Source organism: Notamacropus eugenii, chromosome 5 (genome assembly GCF_028372415.1).
Source record: "Notamacropus eugenii isolate mMacEug1 chromosome 5, mMacEug1.pri_v2, whole genome shotgun sequence".
Taxonomy (NCBI): Eukaryota; Metazoa; Chordata; class Mammalia; order Diprotodontia; family Macropodidae; genus Notamacropus; species Notamacropus eugenii.
The window spans coordinates 50,418,446-50,438,937 of record NC_092876.1 but is presented as its reverse complement, the minus strand read 5'-3'; the positions used below and the strand labels follow the sequence as shown (position 1 = coordinate 50,438,937).

At 44.1% G+C, this 20,492-nt stretch overlaps 1 protein-coding gene across 1 annotated transcript in view; it reads left to right on the top strand.

Annotated features, from left to right (window-relative positions):
* Window positions 1-11,453, top strand: part of MTOR (mechanistic target of rapamycin kinase) — a 109,292-nt gene extending 97,839 nt beyond the window's left edge. The window contains exons 51-58 of the mRNA XM_072608849.1: window positions 1,375-1,447; window positions 1,888-1,962; window positions 2,499-2,634; window positions 3,405-3,470; window positions 8,150-8,230; window positions 8,461-8,541; window positions 9,799-9,904; window positions 10,586-11,453. Of these exons, the coding sequence (XP_072464950.1) occupies window positions 1,375-1,447; window positions 1,888-1,962; window positions 2,499-2,634; window positions 3,405-3,470; window positions 8,150-8,230; window positions 8,461-8,541; window positions 9,799-9,904; window positions 10,586-10,601 (634 nt within the window). The 3' untranslated portion in view covers window positions 10,602-11,453. The remainder of the gene's footprint in view (window positions 1-1,374; window positions 1,448-1,887; window positions 1,963-2,498; window positions 2,635-3,404; window positions 3,471-8,149; window positions 8,231-8,460; window positions 8,542-9,798; window positions 9,905-10,585) is intronic.
* Window positions 11,454-20,492: the final 9,039 nt, after the last annotated feature.

Sequence of the window (20,492 nt, the reverse complement as noted above, 5' to 3'; positions counted from 1 at the left end):
CCCCGTTGGGCAGCTCTAGGGACTCTTACCTTAGAGCTAGCTTGTTCAATCATTACTCTTGGGACTGCCCCCCAGGGCTTGAGAAGAACAAGGCTGGTCCCTTTTCTACAGTAGAGCCCTTCCTTTACTGGAAGAGTGTTCCCATGTCGCACTTTACCTCCCCTCTCAAGCCTCCCAAGTCTTTCTTCTGAGGCTAATCTCCCCAGTCCCTCAGCTGACCCCAGTGTGGTATGTTCTCTAGACCCTTACTCTTGGGTTATTACATTCTCCCAAGTCTTTGGGAACCCGTACTGCCAACCTCTGGACCCAACCAGAATGCTGCAAAGAAGACTCTGATTTGGCAGCCCCCTCCTCAGGAAGGCCTACAGCTGTTAGTGCCTTATCCAGATGTTTGCAGGGAACATCCTTCCTTAAGCATTTTTTTGAATGGTGCCTCTTGATGTGAATGTAGGCCCTGCTGCTGTGGAAATAGGTAGCATGTGCCTGCCTTGCACAATTTCCTTATTGGTAAGTGAGGGCCGCATGTGAAGGCTCCATGGCCTCTAGTCCAGCTCTAGATGCTGTGATCCTATATCCAGACTTGGCTGTCACAGGCTGTGAAATCAGCTCAAGAGAAGAAAACTGCATAGGTTAGTGGCAGACCCCTTCCCCTAGAATGACTTTGTTAGGATGACTTAGGTGACAAGTGCTGTATAGTTCTGTGTAGTTGTAAGGGCTGTGGACTCCAACGAGTCCTTGTAATAAGTGGCAGGATTAGAAGTCAGGACTTCCTGACTCTTAGGCCCAGCACACTAGCTACACCTTTCTGCTGCTTCTCGGTGTGATCAGTTGATTTAATTCATTCAAAAACACATTTTAAAATCTAATCTTTTTGCTTTTAGGCATGTCCTTCTGGAATTAGAACCAACCAAAGTAGAATTTTTCTGTACTTCTGTACTCTAAAGTTATCCAACTCTGTTGGTGAAAAGAAAAAAGGGAATCTAAACCACTTGTAGTAGAATTCAGCAGCTGAAAGCATTACTTCTGCCCCCGAGTTTGTCTTCTGCTCGTGTCCCCTGCACATCCTCTCTTGGCATTATTCGCCTTGCTCTCTCCTTCTAGGTTACATATAACCTTATCCTCAGGTCAGTAGTAAATCTTTAAAAATGCATACGCCTTGACTCGAGTGCAGAGCTCCTGTTTTCTGATCAGATTGTGCATGGAGCTCTGAGAGAAGGGCCCTTCCCACATGGCTGTCAGGCTGCCAGGAGCCACATAGGCAAGGGCCACTTCTGGCTTTTCCAAATACACTCTCACTTAGGGCCTCAGTCATCACCTGCAAGTTGATTGATCTCTAATAACTTGTGCCTCTGGTCTCTTTTCCTCGGAATAAAGACACCCCTCCAACCTGATGCTGGACAGACTCAGCGGGAAGATCCTGCACATCGACTTTGGGGATTGCTTTGAGGTGAGGAGGTGGCCTTAATTCTGCCAAGCCTAAAGGATGTAGAGGCAGGGATTTTCCCCTTTGCAGCCCTTCCTTCTTATGCAGTTTGGATGGCTCTAAGCCAAGAATGAGCACCCCCCTCCCTAGCTCCACCAGGTGGGGTGGGGTCTGAGGCTTGAAGGACATGCATAGAGGACAGGCTCAGTCTTTGTTGATCTAATTTCTGCAGATTGAAGTTTGGTGACAGGGCTTTCTTTGCTTTTCCCATAATCCTTTTGGAGCTTTCCCTATCTCTAACACTTAGCACAGGGCCTGGCACATAGTAGATGCATAACACCTCCTGGTTGATTAAAATTTCTGTGAGTTAATTCAGGATGCTTTGGGGGGAGGTGCTTCTCTTGACCTACTTTCAGCTGAAGAAAGTAAATAGTAGTTTTGTGATTCTGTGTATCACGCACTAGGTGGCAATGACTCGAGAGAAGTTCCCTGAGAAGATTCCGTTTAGATTAACAAGGATGTTGACCAATGCCATGGAGGTGAGTGGGAATCAGGAGAGGGCAGCCTCAGAACTGAGCTGAGATGAGCCAAGCGACTCATTCCCTGAGCCCTACCAGCCTATGCTGGCAGCAGAGCCTCCCACCCTGCACCCAGGGAGGACCTGTGTAGGTAACTATCCCTCTGACAGAGAAGTAGTGGGGCTTTTTGACTTTGGGCAAGTCAGTTCTCTCTGGGCCCTGGGCTCCAAGACTACACATTGCCATGCAGGTGACAACTTGGGTAGAGACGGTAACTTCACCTGCAAGTTCCTTGTATTAGTCAAATCACAGGCCCTAACTCTTCAGCACATTTTAGGTCAGTCCTTTGTCTAGTTGAGAGCATTAGACAGTCAGGGGTGTTTCTTGCCCTCCTGGGGTTCTGGCTTCTCATCCCCAGCTCCCCTCCACTGCTGTATGTCAGTAAGAGGTGTGACTGACTTCTCTCCCATGAGGAATACAATAGAATAACTTGGGGTGGAAGCGAGTGCATCTGGAGCCTGTGGCTCTTCTAAACAAGGCCTGGGTCTGTGCTTCAGGTGACAGGCCTCGATGGTAACTACAGGATCACCTGCCACACAGTGATGGAGGTGCTTCGGGAGCACAAGGACAGCGTGATGGCCGTGCTGGAAGCCTTTGTCTATGACCCCTTATTGAACTGGAGGCTTATGGACAGTAAGTGTTTGAGAAACCCCCATCTCAGCTGAGCAGTGGGAAGTTTCATCCCAGAACTCTAGAAAGGAAGACATGGCCCCATCTAGGGTGGCTGGAGCAAGAGAAGGCGCATTCCCAACTCCAGATGCTAAACAATCATCATTCCAAACCCTCAGGATGCAGCCTATTTATAAGTTGGGAACTTAATATAGCTTCTTGGCCCTGCCCTCTCCTACCCTACAAGCTTGGAATAATTGTTAAAATTGTACTTTGAAGTTCACAACAAAGTGTTCCAATTTTTAAAAACCTCCCCTTACATCCTTAACTACATGATCTAAAGAACCGCTTATTGACCATTTAAGGGCTGCCCTAAATCACTTTAATTTCTTTATTTCTCACCATAGATACTCACTTAATAATGACTATTCTTCTTTGGTTTGGTCTACAAGGCAGAAAATTAAGTTTGAGTAGGAAATAGAGTTTTGTCTTAGGAGAATTATATTTTATTCTTTTTTTCTGCCTATTGATGGAAATTTTCCCTATCTACCATCAGATCCTGTTGCTACTATCTTTCATGCCTTCTCTGAGTCCAAACATGGATGAATTAAGTGGAGAATTAACACTGCATGTCCTATTACGCCCTCTTTTATCAACTGAAGGATAATTGTCTAAGTTTGCTGGTTGAGAAAAGATCAGGGCTTCATGATTCTAAGAGAATGTTCACCAAGTTTCCTTAACTTCAAATGAAAGCATAAAACCCTCTTCAATGTTAGTTTTATTTCTTTCCTCAGCAAATACGAAAGGCACTAAGCGATCACGAACACGGACAGACTCCTACTCAGCCGGCCAGTCTGTAGGTGGGTGTATCATATAGGAAGAGCGGGATGCGGTTCTAGTTGACCTTGGGGCGTTCCAAGAGCAAGATAGGCCTTTCCTTCTAGCCCTTAGCAAAGGTCCTTGTTGCCTCAATGTCATGTGCCAGCACAGAATATGAAGGTCAACACCTTTTTTAAAAAATAAGAAAATTTTATAGTTATATAATAATAGAACAACATATATAACAACATTGTGAGACAAGCAACATTGCAAACTATAGGAACTATGATCAAATAAGTGATCATCTTTGATTCTGGGAGACTGATGCTGAAGCGTACCTGCTCTCTGCCTTCTAGCAGAGGTGGTAGATTGTGGGTGCAGAATCAAACATGGCCAGTGAGGAACTGGGCCTTGCTGACTATGCATTATTTGTTATAAGGAATTTCGTTTTCTTTCTTTTTTCTTCAATGTGGTGGTAGTGAAGAACGAAGGATTGAGAGAGAGGAGGGAGGGAGGGAAAGAGAGAGAACATTGATTTCTGCTCATAAAAACAAAACTTTAAATTAAAGTTGGAGGAAATGAAAAGGCCTCCTCTGGACTTGATTCTGAATAATAAGGAGCAAGAAGTGATTGGTGAAGTAGAAATTATGGCAGTCAGAGGAAGAAAGGGCCATTTAATTTTTTTACCTTCCTCTTGAATATTTTTTCCAATTGCATGTAAAAACAGTTTTTAATATTTGTTTTTTAAAATTCTGAGTTCCAAATTCTCTCCTTCTTTCCTCCCCCTACCTCTTGAGAAGGCAAGCAGTTTGATACAGGTTATACATGTGCAGTCATGCAAAATATATTTCCACATTAGTCATGTTGAAAGGAAATACAGACAGAAAGAAAAAGAAAGTGAATGATGTGCATTTAGACTCCACCGGGGGTTTTTTCTGGAGGGGGATAGCATTTTTCAGGATCAGTCCTTCAGAGTTGTCTTGGATCATTGTGTTGCTGAGAAGAGCTCAGTCACTCACAGATGATCATCCTATAGTATGACTGTTACTGTGTGCTGTGTTCTCCTGGTTCTGCTCGCTTCACTTGGCATCAGTTTGTGTAAGTCTTTGCAGGTTTTTCTGAAACATCCTGCCTGTCATTTCTTATAGCACAATAGTATATTCCTTCACAATCATATACCACAACTCCTTCAGCCATTCCCCAGTTGATGAGTATCTCCTCAATTTGTAATTCTTTGCCACCACAAAAAGAGCTGCTGTAAATATTTTTGTACATGTGGGTACTTTTTTTTCTCATCTTTTTGGGATGCAGACCTTGTGGTATTTCTAGGTAGAAGAGTATGCACAGTTACCTTTCAAGCAGAGTTCCAAATTGTTCTCCAGAATGATTGGATCAATTCACAACTCCACTAACAGGTCTTTAGTATCCCAGTTTTCTCACATTCCCTCCAATATCTGTCATTTTCTTTTCTGTCATATTAGCCAATCTGATAGGTGTGAGGTGGTACCTCAGAGTTGTTTTAATTTATATTTCTCTAATCAGTAGTGACTTAGAGTATTTTTTCATATGACTCTAAATAACTTTGATTTCTTCATCTGGAAACTGCCTGTTCATATCCTTTGACCATTTATCAATGTATTATAAATTTGACTCGGTTCTCTTTATATTTGAGAAATGAGGCCTTTATCAGAGAAACTTGCTTTAAAAAATTTTTCAGTTTTTCCTCCATCCTGTTTTTCCCATTTATCCTTTTCTCTCTTCTTCTACCTTGTCCTTCCTCAAAAATGTTTTGCTTCTGACAACTGTCTCCTCCAATCCACTTTCCCTTCTATCAGTACCTCTCCTATCATATCCCCTTCCCCTCCTACTTCCCTGTAAGGCAAAATGGATTTCTGTAGCCAAGTGTGTATGTATGTTATTCCCTCTTTGAGCTAATTCTGATGAGAGTAAGGTTCATATGTTGTTCACCAACCCAACTGCCCCCATCTTCACCTGTGCTGCAAAAGCTCTTTTGAGCCTCTTCCATGTGAGATATTTTCTCTCTCCCTTCCCCTTTCTCCCATTGTATCCCTCTTTCTCACCCCTTAATTTTTTTTAGATAACATTGCATCATAGTCAGTTTACACCTGTGCCCCCTTTCTATGTATACTCCTTCTAATTGCCTTAATAATGATAAAGTTCTAAGGAGTTGCAATTTCAGTTTCCTATGTAGGAATGTAAACAGTTTAACCTTATTGACTCCCTTAGGATTTATCTCTCCTCTTTATCTTTTTATGCTTCTCTTGAGTCTTGTATTTGAAAGTCCAATTTTCCATTCAGCTCTGGTCTTTTCAACAGGAATGCTTAAAGTCCTCTATTTCATTGAATATCCATTTTTTTTCCCTGAAGGATTATACTTGGTTTTGCTGGGTAGTTTTGCAATTCCTAGCTCCTTTGCCCTCAGCAGTATCATATTTTAAGTCCTCTGTTCCTTTCATGCAGAAGCTAATAAATCTTGTGTAATCCTGACTGTGGTTGGTATATGATATTTGAATTGCTTCTTTCTGGCTGCTTGCAATATCTTCTCCTTCACTTGGGAGCTCTGGAATTTGGCTATAATATTCCTGGGAGTTTTCATCTTGGGATCTCTTTCAGAGGGTAGTCGGTGGATTCTTTCAATTTCTGTTTTACCCTATGGCTCCAAGATATCAGGGTGGTTTCCTACCACCTGTGCTGGACTGTGCTCCACTCTCACCCCAGTGAGACAGACCTATCCAGGAAATCTTCTGAGTTGTCTTGGGAGCCACCGTTGTCCCAGTGAACGGACTTGGAGAGGACTCAATTCTTCCCATGAGTCTTGCAGACACTGTCCTGTTTATCTCACACATGTCTTCTCCACCCTTCCTGCACTCACCTCGTTCTCATCACCTCTCTGGTCTCCCTCCCTAGGTTATCCTTTCCTGTACAGACACTGCAAGATTCCCTCCTAGTGCCCTGCTCTGATCAAGGGTCTGTTCTCCTTGGCCCCCCACTGCCTGATGAATAAAATATAAACTCCTTTCCCTGCATTCCTAAGAGAATTTAAGCTCCTCAAAGGCAAGGACTTTTTTGCCCTTCTCTTTATATTTCTAGTGTCTAACACAATGCTTGGTATATAGTAGGCACCTAATATATACTTACTGATTGACTTTCCAGGCCCTCCCATTTTTGCATTTCCCTTCTTATGAGCTTCTTTCCAGCCAAACTGGACTGCCTCCTTTTCTCTGTTCCTGCCCTATCCTTTCCATGCTTTTCCTCATACTGTCCTCCTTCTAGGTCCATCTCCACCAATTGAAGTTTCTCCCTCCCTTCAAGGCAGAGCTCAGGTACACTCTTCTCCTTTTCCCAAGCATCTCATCTGGATCTCTGCTTGGAACATAGTCCATTCTGCCTTGTGGCCATGCCCTCTCTCCCCTATTAAATTCACAGCTCTTTGAGGGCTCCCCAGCACCTTGCACATCCTGGCGAGTTGGTATCTCTTCTCTGAATCAAATTGACAGAAGGTATTTTCCTCAGAAGTCCTCCTCTGGTTGCCCCTGACATTGTGACATCCCACAGAGAATGCTGGTGATGGCAGCAGCTGGAGGCAAGAAAGGGGATGAACATTTAAATATCACAGACCCTGTGCTCCACACTTGATCGTTTTTATCCCCTTTAATCCTCACAACCACCTTGACAGGTAGGTAGGTTCTGTCTTCATCTTACAAATGAGGAAACTGAGGCAAACAAAGGTTATTGACTTTGCTCAGAGCCATACAGCTTTTAAGTGCCTGAGGTGGGACTTCCTGACCCCAGACCCAGCATTCCAGACAATGCATCATCTGGTTGTTCCTCCTGAGAGGAACCTAGAAGTTCTTTCTTCCAGTGAAATCACAGGTCCAGTCTCTATTCCCAGTTTTTTTTTTGAATCCTCTCTATCAAAGACATATAATATCTTCTTTGGATGATTCCACATAATTCACATTCCTTCCTTCTGAAGACCTTAATCATTTGGATGTGACCTCAAAATGTGAGAACTCTTCTGCCTCATAGAAACGTGTTGCTCTGAATCCTGAATTGGGTTTCTGGTCAATGAAATAAGCGCTTGGTATGTGATATGGGTGGCACTGTTAGAGGAGCTGCTCCAGGCAACAGCCTTCATTCCTAGCCACACTCTAATTCTGGCAAAATACTTTACAGCCTTGGGAGGTGGATCTTCTTATTACCCCCATTTTACAGAAGAAAGAGTGAGCTTCAGAGATGTTAAAATAGTAAATTTCTGCATTCAGATTTAAACCTGATCTTCCCAGCTTCCCATCTCTCCGGTCCCCATTTATGTAGCTTGAGACCTTCTGAGAAATTTGTTTTGCTTGATGAATGAAGACTATTTACTGAATAAGTCATACCAGTGACGTCTCGTAGAAGTGGTCTAAAAGGTATCTTTCTGTCCTAGTGTATATATCTCCTGCTATTTTCCTAGCTTCTTTTTTGTTTGACTAAACACTCTATTCTGTTCTTCCTGCCTAAGGTGGATGTAACTGCTTTCAGGTAGGGACCATATCTCGCCCAGATTTCTGTTTCCCCAGCCCAGTGTTCTGTGCGTAGGAGGTAACTGAATAAATGTCTGGTGAGCTGACTGGAGCTAAGGAGGGTTTGGTCAGGACCTTCCAACACAACCAGATCCAGAGGGTCTGATTTTTTTTTGTTGTTTGTCATCCCATAGAATTATTGGACAGCATGGAGCTTGGGGAGACTGCCCATAAGAAAACGGGGACCACAGTGCCCGAATCCATCCATTCTTTTAGTAAGTGCAGCCATGGGTGTCTTAGGTTATGAAGGGTCTGATGGAAAGGTGCATGTGTGTGCTGCCTAGGGAGGTCCATAGGGGTGGCCAGTCCTGGAAGGGAGGAGGAGGGTCTCAAGCTTCTCGCTATATCCTGCCTCAAAGGTGAACAACAAAGCTGATAGCACACCCACGTGGAAAACTGCTCTGATGACCTCTGAGCATTGCTCTTTCTCCTTTCTGTCTTTCAGTTGGGGATGGTTTGGTGAAACCAGAGGCCCTAAATAAGAAGGCCATTCAGATTATTAACAGGGTTCGAGATAAACTCACTGGTGAGTATGTATTTCCGTTTACTTGGAAGGAACATAAACTTCGTGGAATGCATTTCATTTATTAAAGTAGATGGTTGGCATGATTTTCAGACTTGTTTGTTAGGGCCTAGGGCTTTTACTACCAATTAGCTAATTAATTAGATGGTGTTGTTTCTCTGAGGTCAGCAGTTATGGAGGCTTTCAGGCCTCTCTTGTTGATGACCTATACCAACAGTATAAGTCAAGGTCATAGGGATATAACTTTAATTGAGGCATATAAGATCCTTTTACTTTGTTTAAATATGTTTTCCTTTCATGAGCTTCACCAGCATGAAGGGCAGCTAGCCCATCAGCCCATGTGATCATTCCCTCTGTAAATGCTGTTTGAAGTTATAGAGAAACAGCAAGAGGACCTCAAACAGAAGAAGATTTGACTTCTAGGCAGAGAGTTCCTTGCTTGTTCTAGCCCATTTATGGGCTAGAGATTGGTAGACCTAAAAATAGATAACCATAAAATATATTATGAATGTGGCTCAGTGGATAGAGGTCTGGGCTTGGAGTCAAAAACACCTAGTTCTGATCCCTTAGCAGCAAGGTGGTGTCATAGTGCATAGAGAACTAGGCCTGGAGTCAGGAGGACCCAAGTTCAAATCCAGCCTCAGATACTTCCTAACTGTGTGACCCTGGGCAAATCACTTCACCCTGTTAGCCTCAGTTTCCTCATTTGTAAAATGAACTGGAGAAGGAAACGTTAAACTATGCCAGTATCTTTGTCAAGAAAACCCCAAAGGGGTCATAGAGAGTTGGACATAACTGAAAAATGACTAAATAGAAACAAAATCTGATCCCACCTCCAACACTTAATAGTTGGATGATCATGGTCAAATCACTGAACCTGTGTGTTCCTCAGGCCACTTCCTACATCATATGTGACTTCTATTCAGATCATTTTGGGAATTAACAGCTGAGGACAATCTAGATCCTCCAGTTAGATTCACTTTCATGACACATGCCTCAGAGATGTTTAAGACAAAGTACTCTATGGTGACCAAGAGGAGCTTGGATGTCTCCCTACAACCTAACTTAATCCCCCTTGCTGTGAAGCTACGCTAACTGTTCTTTCGAGGAAGCTAGAAAACAGCCAGCTCTGGCATCTTTCACACTCACCGAGGAAAACTATGGATCAAGAAAAAAGAGGGCTAGACAAGGGATAGGAAGGTTTTTGAGATGCTTTGTTAATCCAGTGTAGATGAAGCTTTCTTATTACTGCTCTCTCAGGTCGAGATTTTTCTCATGATGAGACTTTGGACGTTCCTACCCAAGTCGAGCTACTGATCAAGCAGGCCACATCCCATGAGAACCTCTGCCAGTGCTACATCGGCTGGTAAGCCTGACCAAGTCACTTGGAAAAGAAGAAGCATAGAGGTGGGGATGGTGCTGACCCCATATGGGAGCACCAGGGAGTGTTGGGAGTGGGCTAAAAGTCCAGATGAAAGTCAATGTAGACCACACCATTTATCTAGGCACCACAGGAATGAATCCTCATTTTTTTAAGTCCCATAACTGCATTAGACTTAGACTTTCTCAGTTTGCATACTGAGTAGAAGAATAATAAACACCAATTGAGAAAACAGACCCTACAGTTCAAATGGGAAAGGGAAAAATGGTTTGAAGGAATTGATTGCTCTTTTACCATCAATTCAGAGATGAAAAGGGTGGAATAAAAGAGCAGAGAAATGACAGGAGGGAAGACTGGGAAAGTGCAGCCTGGGATCTGTAATTATGACCTCAAGGACCATGCCTTGGTAATAGCCCCAGGCATGCTTAAAGGCAGAGGGAGGTGGGGGGGAATCGAGGAAGAGGCTAACAGTTAAATGTTCTTCTGGGATGGAGAAGAGGCCTGAGTCCTTGCCTGGTGTTGATGGGCATGTCCCACACTATTAGTTATGGGAGAATGCAAGGAGTGCCCACAGGACAGCCAGACCTTGATCTTTCTTATTTCAGCTTCTTCCCTTTACGTTTTGAAAAGGCCTGCATTATTAAAGCCTTGTCTTTGTCTTCTCAGGTGTCCTTTCTGGTAACTGGAGGCCCCGAGATGCCCGAGGTTCTTCTCTGGAGGCTTTTGTCCTCCAAACGTACACTTCCACAAAACAAAATGAGGGCCAGATAGCCTTTGTCAGATAGTTTGCAATGTAAATGAAGAGAACTACTGTATATTAAAGGTTGGCTTGAGCTGACTTCAGAGCTGATGTCCAAGAATCTGCACTGTCAGAATCCCAAGACTTGGTTCCCAGGACAGTGAAGAGGAGCACAGCAACATCTCAACGGAGCACTTGGTCTTTGGGGTCAGATGGTCCATAACTTTAGAAATACGGGTTTTGACTCACAAAGAAACTCATCATAAATGTTTTCCAGTTAAAGAACAGCCCTGTCGCCCGATCCTCGAAGGGAGGGAGAGGGACAGACTTGGGATGATGGACTGAGAGCCTGCCAGCGTCTCCCTCCTTGGCCCTGCTGTATGGCAGCAGCACCCAAAGGTCAGTCACCACCCTCGAGGCCTGGCTGTGGGGCCTGAAGCAGGCAGAGCAGAGCTCATTAGCAAGGCTGCCCTGCCTTTGCTGGGGAGAGCACGGCACAATTAGGGTGGAATCCACCTGCTACCCTGTCCCTCCCAGCTCAGTTACTGAGCAGGATCGGAACTCGCGAGTGAGACCTGAGCGTTCCATGGTCAGAGCAGAGGAGTTATGAAGAAGAAGGTGGTATGCCATGAAACGGTAATGGGTGTCAGATGGAAGGAGGAAAGGTGAGAGGGAAGTATGAGTAAATATAAGAGCAAGTGCACAAAGTATAAAGTATAGCCATGTCTAGAGGCCACAGTGTATCAGAACAAAAACTTTTGTGCCAATAAACACCAAAATGTTATAAAAAAAAAACTTGAGTAGCTTCTTATTCCCAATCGTAATGGGAAAGAGGGAACATGGAGAGAGGCAGCCAAAGTACATTATCATCAAACATTCATTGCAGAAAATACACTTATCTAATCAGCATTTAACTAATGAAATACTATAAAGTATGGGAAAGGACCTATCAACAAATCAGGAAAGGGAGGCCCAGAAATTAAGGCTTTGCCCAAGATCAGTGCCACTCAGCATTTATTAAGCACGCTGATGTGCAAGTGATGTTGAGTACAAAGACAAGATAGCCACCTCCCTGTCCTCCAGGACCTTGCATTTTCTGAGAGGATATCGCCTATGTGAGCAGAGGTGTCCATTGGAAGGCATGAAATAAGTCTGAAAAGGCCAGTTGGCACCAGATTCCAGAGAGCTCTAAAGGCCAGACTGAGGAGCATGCCCGTGCTGAAAGCCCCTGGAGTGGCAGGGTCAGATCTGCACCTCCTGTGCCACTGTGGATTAGGGAGGGGAGATGAAAAAAATAATTAGGGGCATTACAATATTCCATCAAGAGGCAATGGGGGCCTAAACTAGGGCAGAGCGTGGAGAGAAGGGGCTAGTAGTAAGAGATCAAGGAGGTCAAGAGTGGATGACAGATGGAATGGGGAGGTGGAGGTGAGAGACTTGATTCCAACATTGTGAGTCTCGGTGCCCTCCAAAGAAACAAAGAAGGTGAAAGGACTGAAACTGGTAGGGAAGATGAGTTCTATTTCAGACATGTTTGTTTTATTCAAGATGCCAGCTGACTTCCATGTAGCTGGATAGGTGGATGGAGAGATAGATAAGCACTCTGTGCTAGGTGCTCATAATACAAATACAGGGAAAATAAAAACAGTCCCTACCCTCAAGGAGATAAATTATGAATAGGGAAAGACAGCCAAGGGGGTGCAGTAGTCTAGGTCAGAAGTGTGCATGGCTGGTTTGGCCATCTTCAAATGTAGAAGTTCTGGAGGAGGGAGCATTTAGGGTGGAGAAATGCCCACCTTGAAAGGAAACCGGAACAGATGTGGAAAATCCTTGAGGGTCAGGAGTGGAACTGAGCTAGAAGTGAGAATGGCTGGCTTAGTCTAGTTCCTGAGGAGGAAGGAGGCCATGGGGGTGGGAACACTTCCAGGTTGAGAAAGGAGCTGAGCCTCAGAAGTAGATCTGGGTTAGAAGGAAGCTATGCCAGACAGCTTCGAGGAACAAGTTAGGGCTGCCCATACAGATCTGACTGCCATAGAAGCAGAGAATGCCTGGACTCCATGGAAACATGATCTCACTAGGAGAGACTGTAGATGAAGCAGATCCAGCACATAGCCTCGAGGAGCATCCCGGTTTAGGGAGATAAATTGGAGTGAGAAGCCACCAGGCAGATGATGCCAGAGAGAGCCATGGCACAGGAGCAGAGGGCAGATCCCTGCTGGAATAGAAGTGACCAGTGGTGTCAGAAGCTGCAGAGCAGTCAGATGGGCTGAACACTGAGAAAAGGCCAGCCTGAGAAGGAAACCAGGCCTTGTTGGGGAGAAGCCTCAGAGACAAGCCCTAGCTAAAGCAGGGCAAGCCTAAAACCACCCGATGGCAGCTGAAGCCAGGCCAGGAGTTTGGCCAGTGAGAGCTGTGCAGGAAACTTAGTTTATGGGGCAGCACAGACCTGGCCACGCTGGAGCTGGGGCCAGCGCCATAGTCAAAGGGCTTTCTGTGGGCACCCCAGGCCCAACCTCTAGGTGGATACCTCAGCCTTGGCCTTGAAGGTTTCCGAGCTGTTGGCCATCAAACTACTTTCTGATCTGGGCCAAGCTGGATGCCATCTTAACCAAGTTTCTGGTGCAGTTTCCAAGCTCTTTAATGCCAAATGACACAATCAGGATCAGAGCTCACTGTCAAGTGCAATGAAACTTCCAAGCACTGTTTGCTTGGGCTGCCCTGGGGGGCTGGGAGTCGAGGTCAACCTTCTAAATTCCAAAGCCCTCTCACTCCCTACTACCCCCACTAGTCTTAACCCCTAGGCTTCCTTGTGTACTGAATCCCTCAGGCTCCCAGGGCCAACAGTTTCCAGGTGTTCTTATGCAGTGTGACCAGGCAGGACCTGGACAAGGGAACAGTCACCAGTAGAGGAGTGACAGGTCAGGCCTTCCTTTTTCTAGTGTGAAAGGAAGGTTTGAAAGAACATAATAGCCTGGGAAGATGACAGAGTCAAATGATAATTTTCCAAGGATTGGAAGCCCCCAAACATGTTTGCCGTCAGCAAGGGAGCAGCCAGTAAGTCAAGATGGAAGATGAGAGAGTGAATGGTCAAAGAGGCAACTGCCTTCCTTCACACCACAGAGAGACAGAGAGAAAGAGAGGATTGAGGGCAAAAGTATAAGGACTGACAATGGCAGAGAATAGCCTACTCACTCTTCCTGAGGACAGCCAGAAATGGAATTGGGAAGTATTTAACAAAATAAATGAAAATACAAGAAAACGTAGATAATACATGCTTTTCTAAGCCAAGATGCAGCCTGAAGGGTCCTTAAGTACAGTTCCATGCCTCCCCCACTTTCTAACTGAATTTGACGTCCATGGCTAGAGTTGAGGAAAGGGAAGAGAAGGGCACACAAGTACTTTATGTGACTCCTAGGTGATGGAGGCACACTAGCTACTCAAGCTGCCATCTCCGTGTATGCCACCAGATGGTGCCAAACCCTATCCCTTGCAATCCCTTCTCCCGTGCATTTGATTGGGATTTGCCTGGGATCTCAGCTCCCAGATTTCCTTTTAATGCCTCAGCCCTGGGTTCAATCTGTTGTAACCTAAGGGTTATGAATACATTCCAAGCAATAATTTGCAATTTATCAAATATGGCTCAGCCCATCCCCTCCCATCCCATTTGAGAATCTGGTCTCCTTCCTTCAATTTGAGGTGATCCAAAATGATTACTTCCCATAGATTAGGATACATTTACTGAATGGAGTTAAAAGGGAATGTTGTTCATCATTTAAAACCCCAGCCCCCTCCGGCAATCTAGACTTCCCTCACCCTGGTGGTTATGATCAGGTTTTCCTGAATATCTTTCTTTAGGGCTTTTCAGGCCAGGCAACCAGGAACAACTTGTCCACTCGGGATGTTTGGGGCAGGATGATTGGTCCGGAACAGTCATTTCCCAGGAGCTGGGGGGGGGAGGGGGGGAGCCTGTTCCAGGCCCTTGCACACTGCAGACCCTTGTTCTCTTACTAGTGGGTGTCTGGTATCTCCAGGATCATTCAGGATTTCCACCAAGCCCCAGCACCAAAGCCACTCCCTGGCTTTACCTCCAATTAAAGCTTGGACTATCCTATTTGCACCTCTAGTACTTGTCCTACTATTTCAAATGTCCCTATCAGGGTGCAATATAAAATGACTGTAGGCAACTGTTAAAATGCCCTGAAGCTAATCAACCAAATAAGGGGAATGCAAAAAAGAAGGAAAAACACAGCCAAGAGGGAGGAAGTGAGAGGGAAACAGCTGGGGCGAAAGGCAGAGAAAGAATCATGTTGTGGAGCCCTTCATTTGGTATGTGAGAGATCTAGAGGTTCTGCTCTCCTGGGAACCCATATAGGTTTTAGGTCAGATTTAAGGAAGAACCTTTGGACAGAGCTGGAAAATGAGTGGCCAGAGACAGCTGGGAAAACTTGAAAATCTGCAGGGTAAGTAACCCTGGTGGCTTCATGGAGGTGAGGAAATGGGTCCAATCCAATAATCCAATGCAATAAATATGTATTAAGCACCTACTATATCCCCTCCATTTCAAGTTGCTTAAAATAACCCATTTATTAAAAAATAAATTTTTATTGGTACCTTTTGTCTTTACAGTGCTAAAAATTCCCTTCCTCTTCTGCCTCCCAGAGAGCGAACTCTCCCATAAAACTACAAGAAAATTTCAATACATTTTTATTTATTTCATTAAATATTTCTCAATTACATGTAAAAAAATTTTTTTAATTTAAAAATTCTGAATTCCAAATTCCCTCCTTCCCCTTCTTGAAAAGGCAAACAATTTTATAGAAATGTGAAGTCATGAAAAACATTTCCATATTAACCATACTAGAAAATACAGACCCAAAAAAGAATAAAGTAAAAAAAAGCGTGCTTCAATCTGCATTCTGACTCCATCCGATCTTTTTCTGTAGGCGGATAGCATTCTTCATCATAAATCCTTTGCAATTGCCTTGGATCATCGTATTGCTAGGTCATTCACAGTTAATCATTGTACAATTACTGTTACTGTGTACGTACAATGTTCTCCTGGTTCTGTTCACTTCAATTTGCATCAATTCATTGAAGTCTTCCCAGATTTTTCTGAAACCATCCTGCTCAACATGTCTTATAGCATAATAGTATTGCATCACAATCAGTTACCACACAACTTGTTCAACCATTCTGCAATGGATGGGTTTCCCTTCACTTACCAATTCTTTGCCACCACAAAAAGGGCTGCTAGGAATATTTTTATATGTTCCACTCTTTTATGATCTCTTTGGAAAACAGACCTAGTAGTGGTATTGCTAGGTCAAAGGGTATATGCAGTTTTATAGTCCTTTGGGCATAGTTGTAAATGGCTCTCCAAAAGGATTGGATCAGTTCACAACTCCGCCAACCATGCATTGGTGTCCCAATTTTCCCACATCCCCTCTAACACTCATCATTTTCTTTTTCTGTCACATTAGCCAATCTGATAGTTGGGTTGCCTGCCGTCCTTCATTCTTGATGACATCACTGTGTTGGAGCCAAGGTACAGTGTGTCTGACTGTGGCTGATCAGATCATTGTGAGCTTGTTTGGAAGGCTGTACCACAGGTTTGGGTATAAGTAGTCCACATGCACATTTGGAGCGGAGATGTCTCTAAATTTGCGCATCTCACATTTCTTTTGAGCTACTGCAATTTCGCCTTGTACGGCGCGTTCTATGATGTAGTACTGTGCCAGAGTTTACCATGTCTCACAATTGATCAATCTTTTCAAACAACATGGCCAGCCCATCAGAGCTGTGCTCTCTGAGTGTGAATGCTTGGCAGTTCAGCTTGAGAAAGGACTTCAGTGTCTACTATCTTATCCTGCCAGGTGATTTCTTCCTAAGCCAATTCAAATGGAAGCAATTCCTTTTCCTTTCTGAAGTATTGTTGTAAATCAATCTGATTTGTGTGATGTGATACCTCAAAGTTGTTTTAATTTGCATTTCTCTCAGTGATTTAGATTTTTTCCACTTTTTGATAGACAGCTTTGGTTTCTTTCTTTGAAAACTGCCTGTTCATGTCCTTTGACCATTTATCAATTGGAGAATGTTTCCTATTCTTATTCATTTGAATTAGTTCTCTACATATTAGAAAAATGAGGCCAAACAAAAAAAAATTTAAGAGAAAAATAATCAGCAAAACTGATCAATACTTTGAAAAAAAAATCTGACAGTATATGTAGTGTTCTAAATTGGCAGACCTGCCCACCTTTACAAAGGAGTAGGGAGAAATATGACCCACATTCTTTTTACTACCAGGGCATCATGAGACCTATAGGGCACAGCATATATCTTGTTTATTTGTTTTTGGTTTTTCAAGACTGGGTCCCCATTTCTCATCTAGACTGGTAACATACTGGCCACTCATGGGATTCATCCCACTACTGACTGGCATAGAAACTAATCCTGCTCTAGTTTTTCTGACCTGGGTCAATCCAACCATCCTTAGGTAGTCTGGTGGCCCTTTGCTCCCAGGGGCTCACCATAGAGGGATTCAGTGGGGACATCACTTCTAACTCTGCCACAGCTTAAAACTCCTCAAATCCATCAATCCACTGACCCTAGCCTTCCCAGCAGCAGAAACTACAGGCCTACACCATTACACCCAGCTTGATTTCATAATCTAATGATATTAGGGATGAATTATCTCTTCACAAATAACCCATATCCAGCCTCTGTGTTCCAGGGCCTTTAGCAATGCTCCAGAAGTCTCAGGGCCATATCCACCTTTCCTACCTCCTGCCTCCTGACTGGACTCTCCAGGACCATCCCTCTATCTGTTACTGCCTGCTTTGGGAGAGAGGTATCAAACACAACCTATGGCTCAACAGCTAGTAAGTGACTGAAGCTAGATTTAAACCCAGGCCTCCCCTGGTGCCAGGTCTTGTTGGGGGTGTAAGCTCAGTTGCATGTGGACAGTCTCGGGCAGGTAAAGGTGAGGACTTCTAACCTCAGAGTTCTCATGAGGCCCCCCAGGGAACAGCTGGGAATTGAGGCATGAGACACAGGCTATCTCGTGCATTTCCGCCTCTTCTCCATGGGAAACTTGCTGGGGACAGCATCCCACCCTTGAGATTAACCCATGGTCTGAGCACACCTGTTGTTGACTAGCTAAAGGCTGAGAGCAGGAACGGTATTCAGGTGCAAACTATGCAGCGGGAGAGCTTAAGTAGGGTCAGGAAAGCCTGAAGGGCTCTTCGAGCTGAGGGGCCCTTAGAGGGCAGAAGGTCCCTCCCCTCTCCCACTCCCATTCTCTTGCTGTACGATCTTTGCCTCCTTGGGAGGAGGAGGATTCCTCTCTCCTGAGGAAGAATTCACCCTGCACATGTAACTAAGATCCTGAATAAAGCCTAACCCTTGTTCGACTCTGGAAAGTCTCTTCTCTCAACATGTTTATCCGGTTTGGCCACCGAAGACCTGCGACAGGTGAAAGGTAAGACTCGGGTAGCCCTTTGGCCTCAAGGCCGAACAAGGTCTAAAGTCTTCCCCATCACTCCCAAGTATACCCAGACCAGCTTAAAATGTAATTGGGAGGTAGTTTTCAAAATAAAAAGAAAATACAGTAAAACATATATGATATTAATATGTGGTTTTCTAAATCTATATGTAGTCCACAGGGATCCTTTTATACTGTTAGCAGCCCTTATTTCTGTTTGAATCTGACACTATTTCTGTAGAACACAACACTACCACCTGCAGAGGACTCCAACATACATATTGATCCTCTTTCCAACATTCTGACTCCCCAGTTTTCATGACCTATTCCTCCACTCCATAGAGATGATCCCAACTTTCATCTTGCCATCACCAACCAATTTGCCACCAATCACAAAATGGCACTAACTAAACCAACCTACAAAATTCTGGATCCACTCTACACAAAATGGATCCACTCGATTCTCCTGGATGTCTTGACAGTGCTCTCTTCTGACTCTCATCCAACCTGTCAGACCCCCTTTGCTGTATCTTCATCCAGGTCACCTCTACTAAGCATGGATGACCCCAGGACTTTGTCCTGGCCCCCATCCTCTTCTCCCTCTGCCTTATATCACTTAATGATCTCATCAGATCTTATGGATTTAATTCTGTTCTCTATACAGACGAATCTCTGATCTATTTATCCAATACAAACCTCTCTACAGAGCTACAGTCTCTCATCAGTCAGTCAGCCAATAAATATTTATTTATCACCACCCACGTGCCAGGCACTGTGCTGAGCACTGGTGATACCAAGAAAGGTGAAAGAAAATCTCTACTCTCAAAGAGCTCAGAGGGGTGACAACATGCATGCAAACAAGCAAGCTATAGGCAAAATAAATTGGCAATCATCAACAGAGGGAAGGCACGGACTCGAGGAATTGGAAAAGGCTTCCTGTAGAAAGTGGGATTTTAGCTGGGACTTGAAAGGAAGCCAAGGAAGGCAGGAGGTGTTTTCCAAGGAGAGTTTTTTTTCCAGGCATGGAGAAATGCTTGGAGTGGGGAGAGAGAGAGAGAGAGAGAGAGAGAGAGAGAGAGAGAGAGAGAGAGAGAGAGAGAGAGAGAGAGAAACTGTTCTAAGAACAATAAAGAGAAAATTGTCACTGGATCACAGAGTATACAGGGTGCTTTAAAGTGTAAGACTAGAAAGTTTGGTGGGACCCAGCAATATCCTTAGTAGGTCTACACTCCCACAAAGAGATCAAAGAGAGGGAAAAGATCCATGTGTACAAAAATATTTATAGCATTTGTGGTGGCAAAGAACTGGAAACTGAGGGGACACCCATCAATTGAGGAATGGCTTGAACAAACTGTCACATATGCTTGTGATGGAATACTACTGAGCTGTAAGAAATAATGAAGGAGATGGTTTCAGAGAAATCTGGGAAGACTTGAATGACCTGATGGAAAATGAAGTGAGCAGAACCAGGAGAACATTTTATATAATAACAGCAATATTGTAAAAATAATCAACTGCAAAAGACTTAGTAACTCTTATCAAAATGATGACCCCCACCACAATTCCAAAGGACTTAAGATCAAGTACGATACCCTCCTCTAGAAAGAGAGCTGAGGCACTCAGAGTACAGATTAAACCCATCATTTTTCTTTTTCTTGCTTTCTCTTTTTTCTTTTTTGACATGGCTAATTTGGACATTTATTTTGCATGAATATATATATTTGTAATGAGTTTTTTCTTTCTTTGCCTTCTCGATAAGTCAGGGAGGGAGAGAGAGAAAAGGAGAGAATCTATAACTGATAAATTTGAATTTTTTTTAAGTAAGATGGCAGGGGAAAGTTGTTAAGGGCATTGAATACCAAACAAAGGATTTTATATTTGATCCTGGAGATAATAGGGAGTTTTTACTGCCTTTTGGATATCTTGAACTAGCTGTCCCATAAAGCATCTCAAATTCAACACGTACAAAAACAGTCCTGGTTATCTTTCCCCTAAACTCCCCTCTCTTTCAAAACTTTCCTGTTACTCTCAAGCATACCAGCATCCTTTAGCTCACCCAGATTTACACCCTCTGTGTCAACCATAACTGTTCTCAGGCACTCACTTCCCATAGGCCTTCCCTGTTGGCCGTTCGTGTTTGTATGTGCTTAACATCTCTCAGCCCCTTCTTTCCACTCACACAGCAGCCCCCTTGATGTAGGCCCTCATCACCTCGGGGTCTCCTGGCCTCCAGTCTCTCAGACTCAGATCCATCCTCATCTGCCCAAGTGATTTTCCTGACCCTGTCACGCTCCTCCCCAATAGGAGGCTGCCCTATTATCCTCCTGGATTCAACAGAAGCTCCTCTGTTTTGG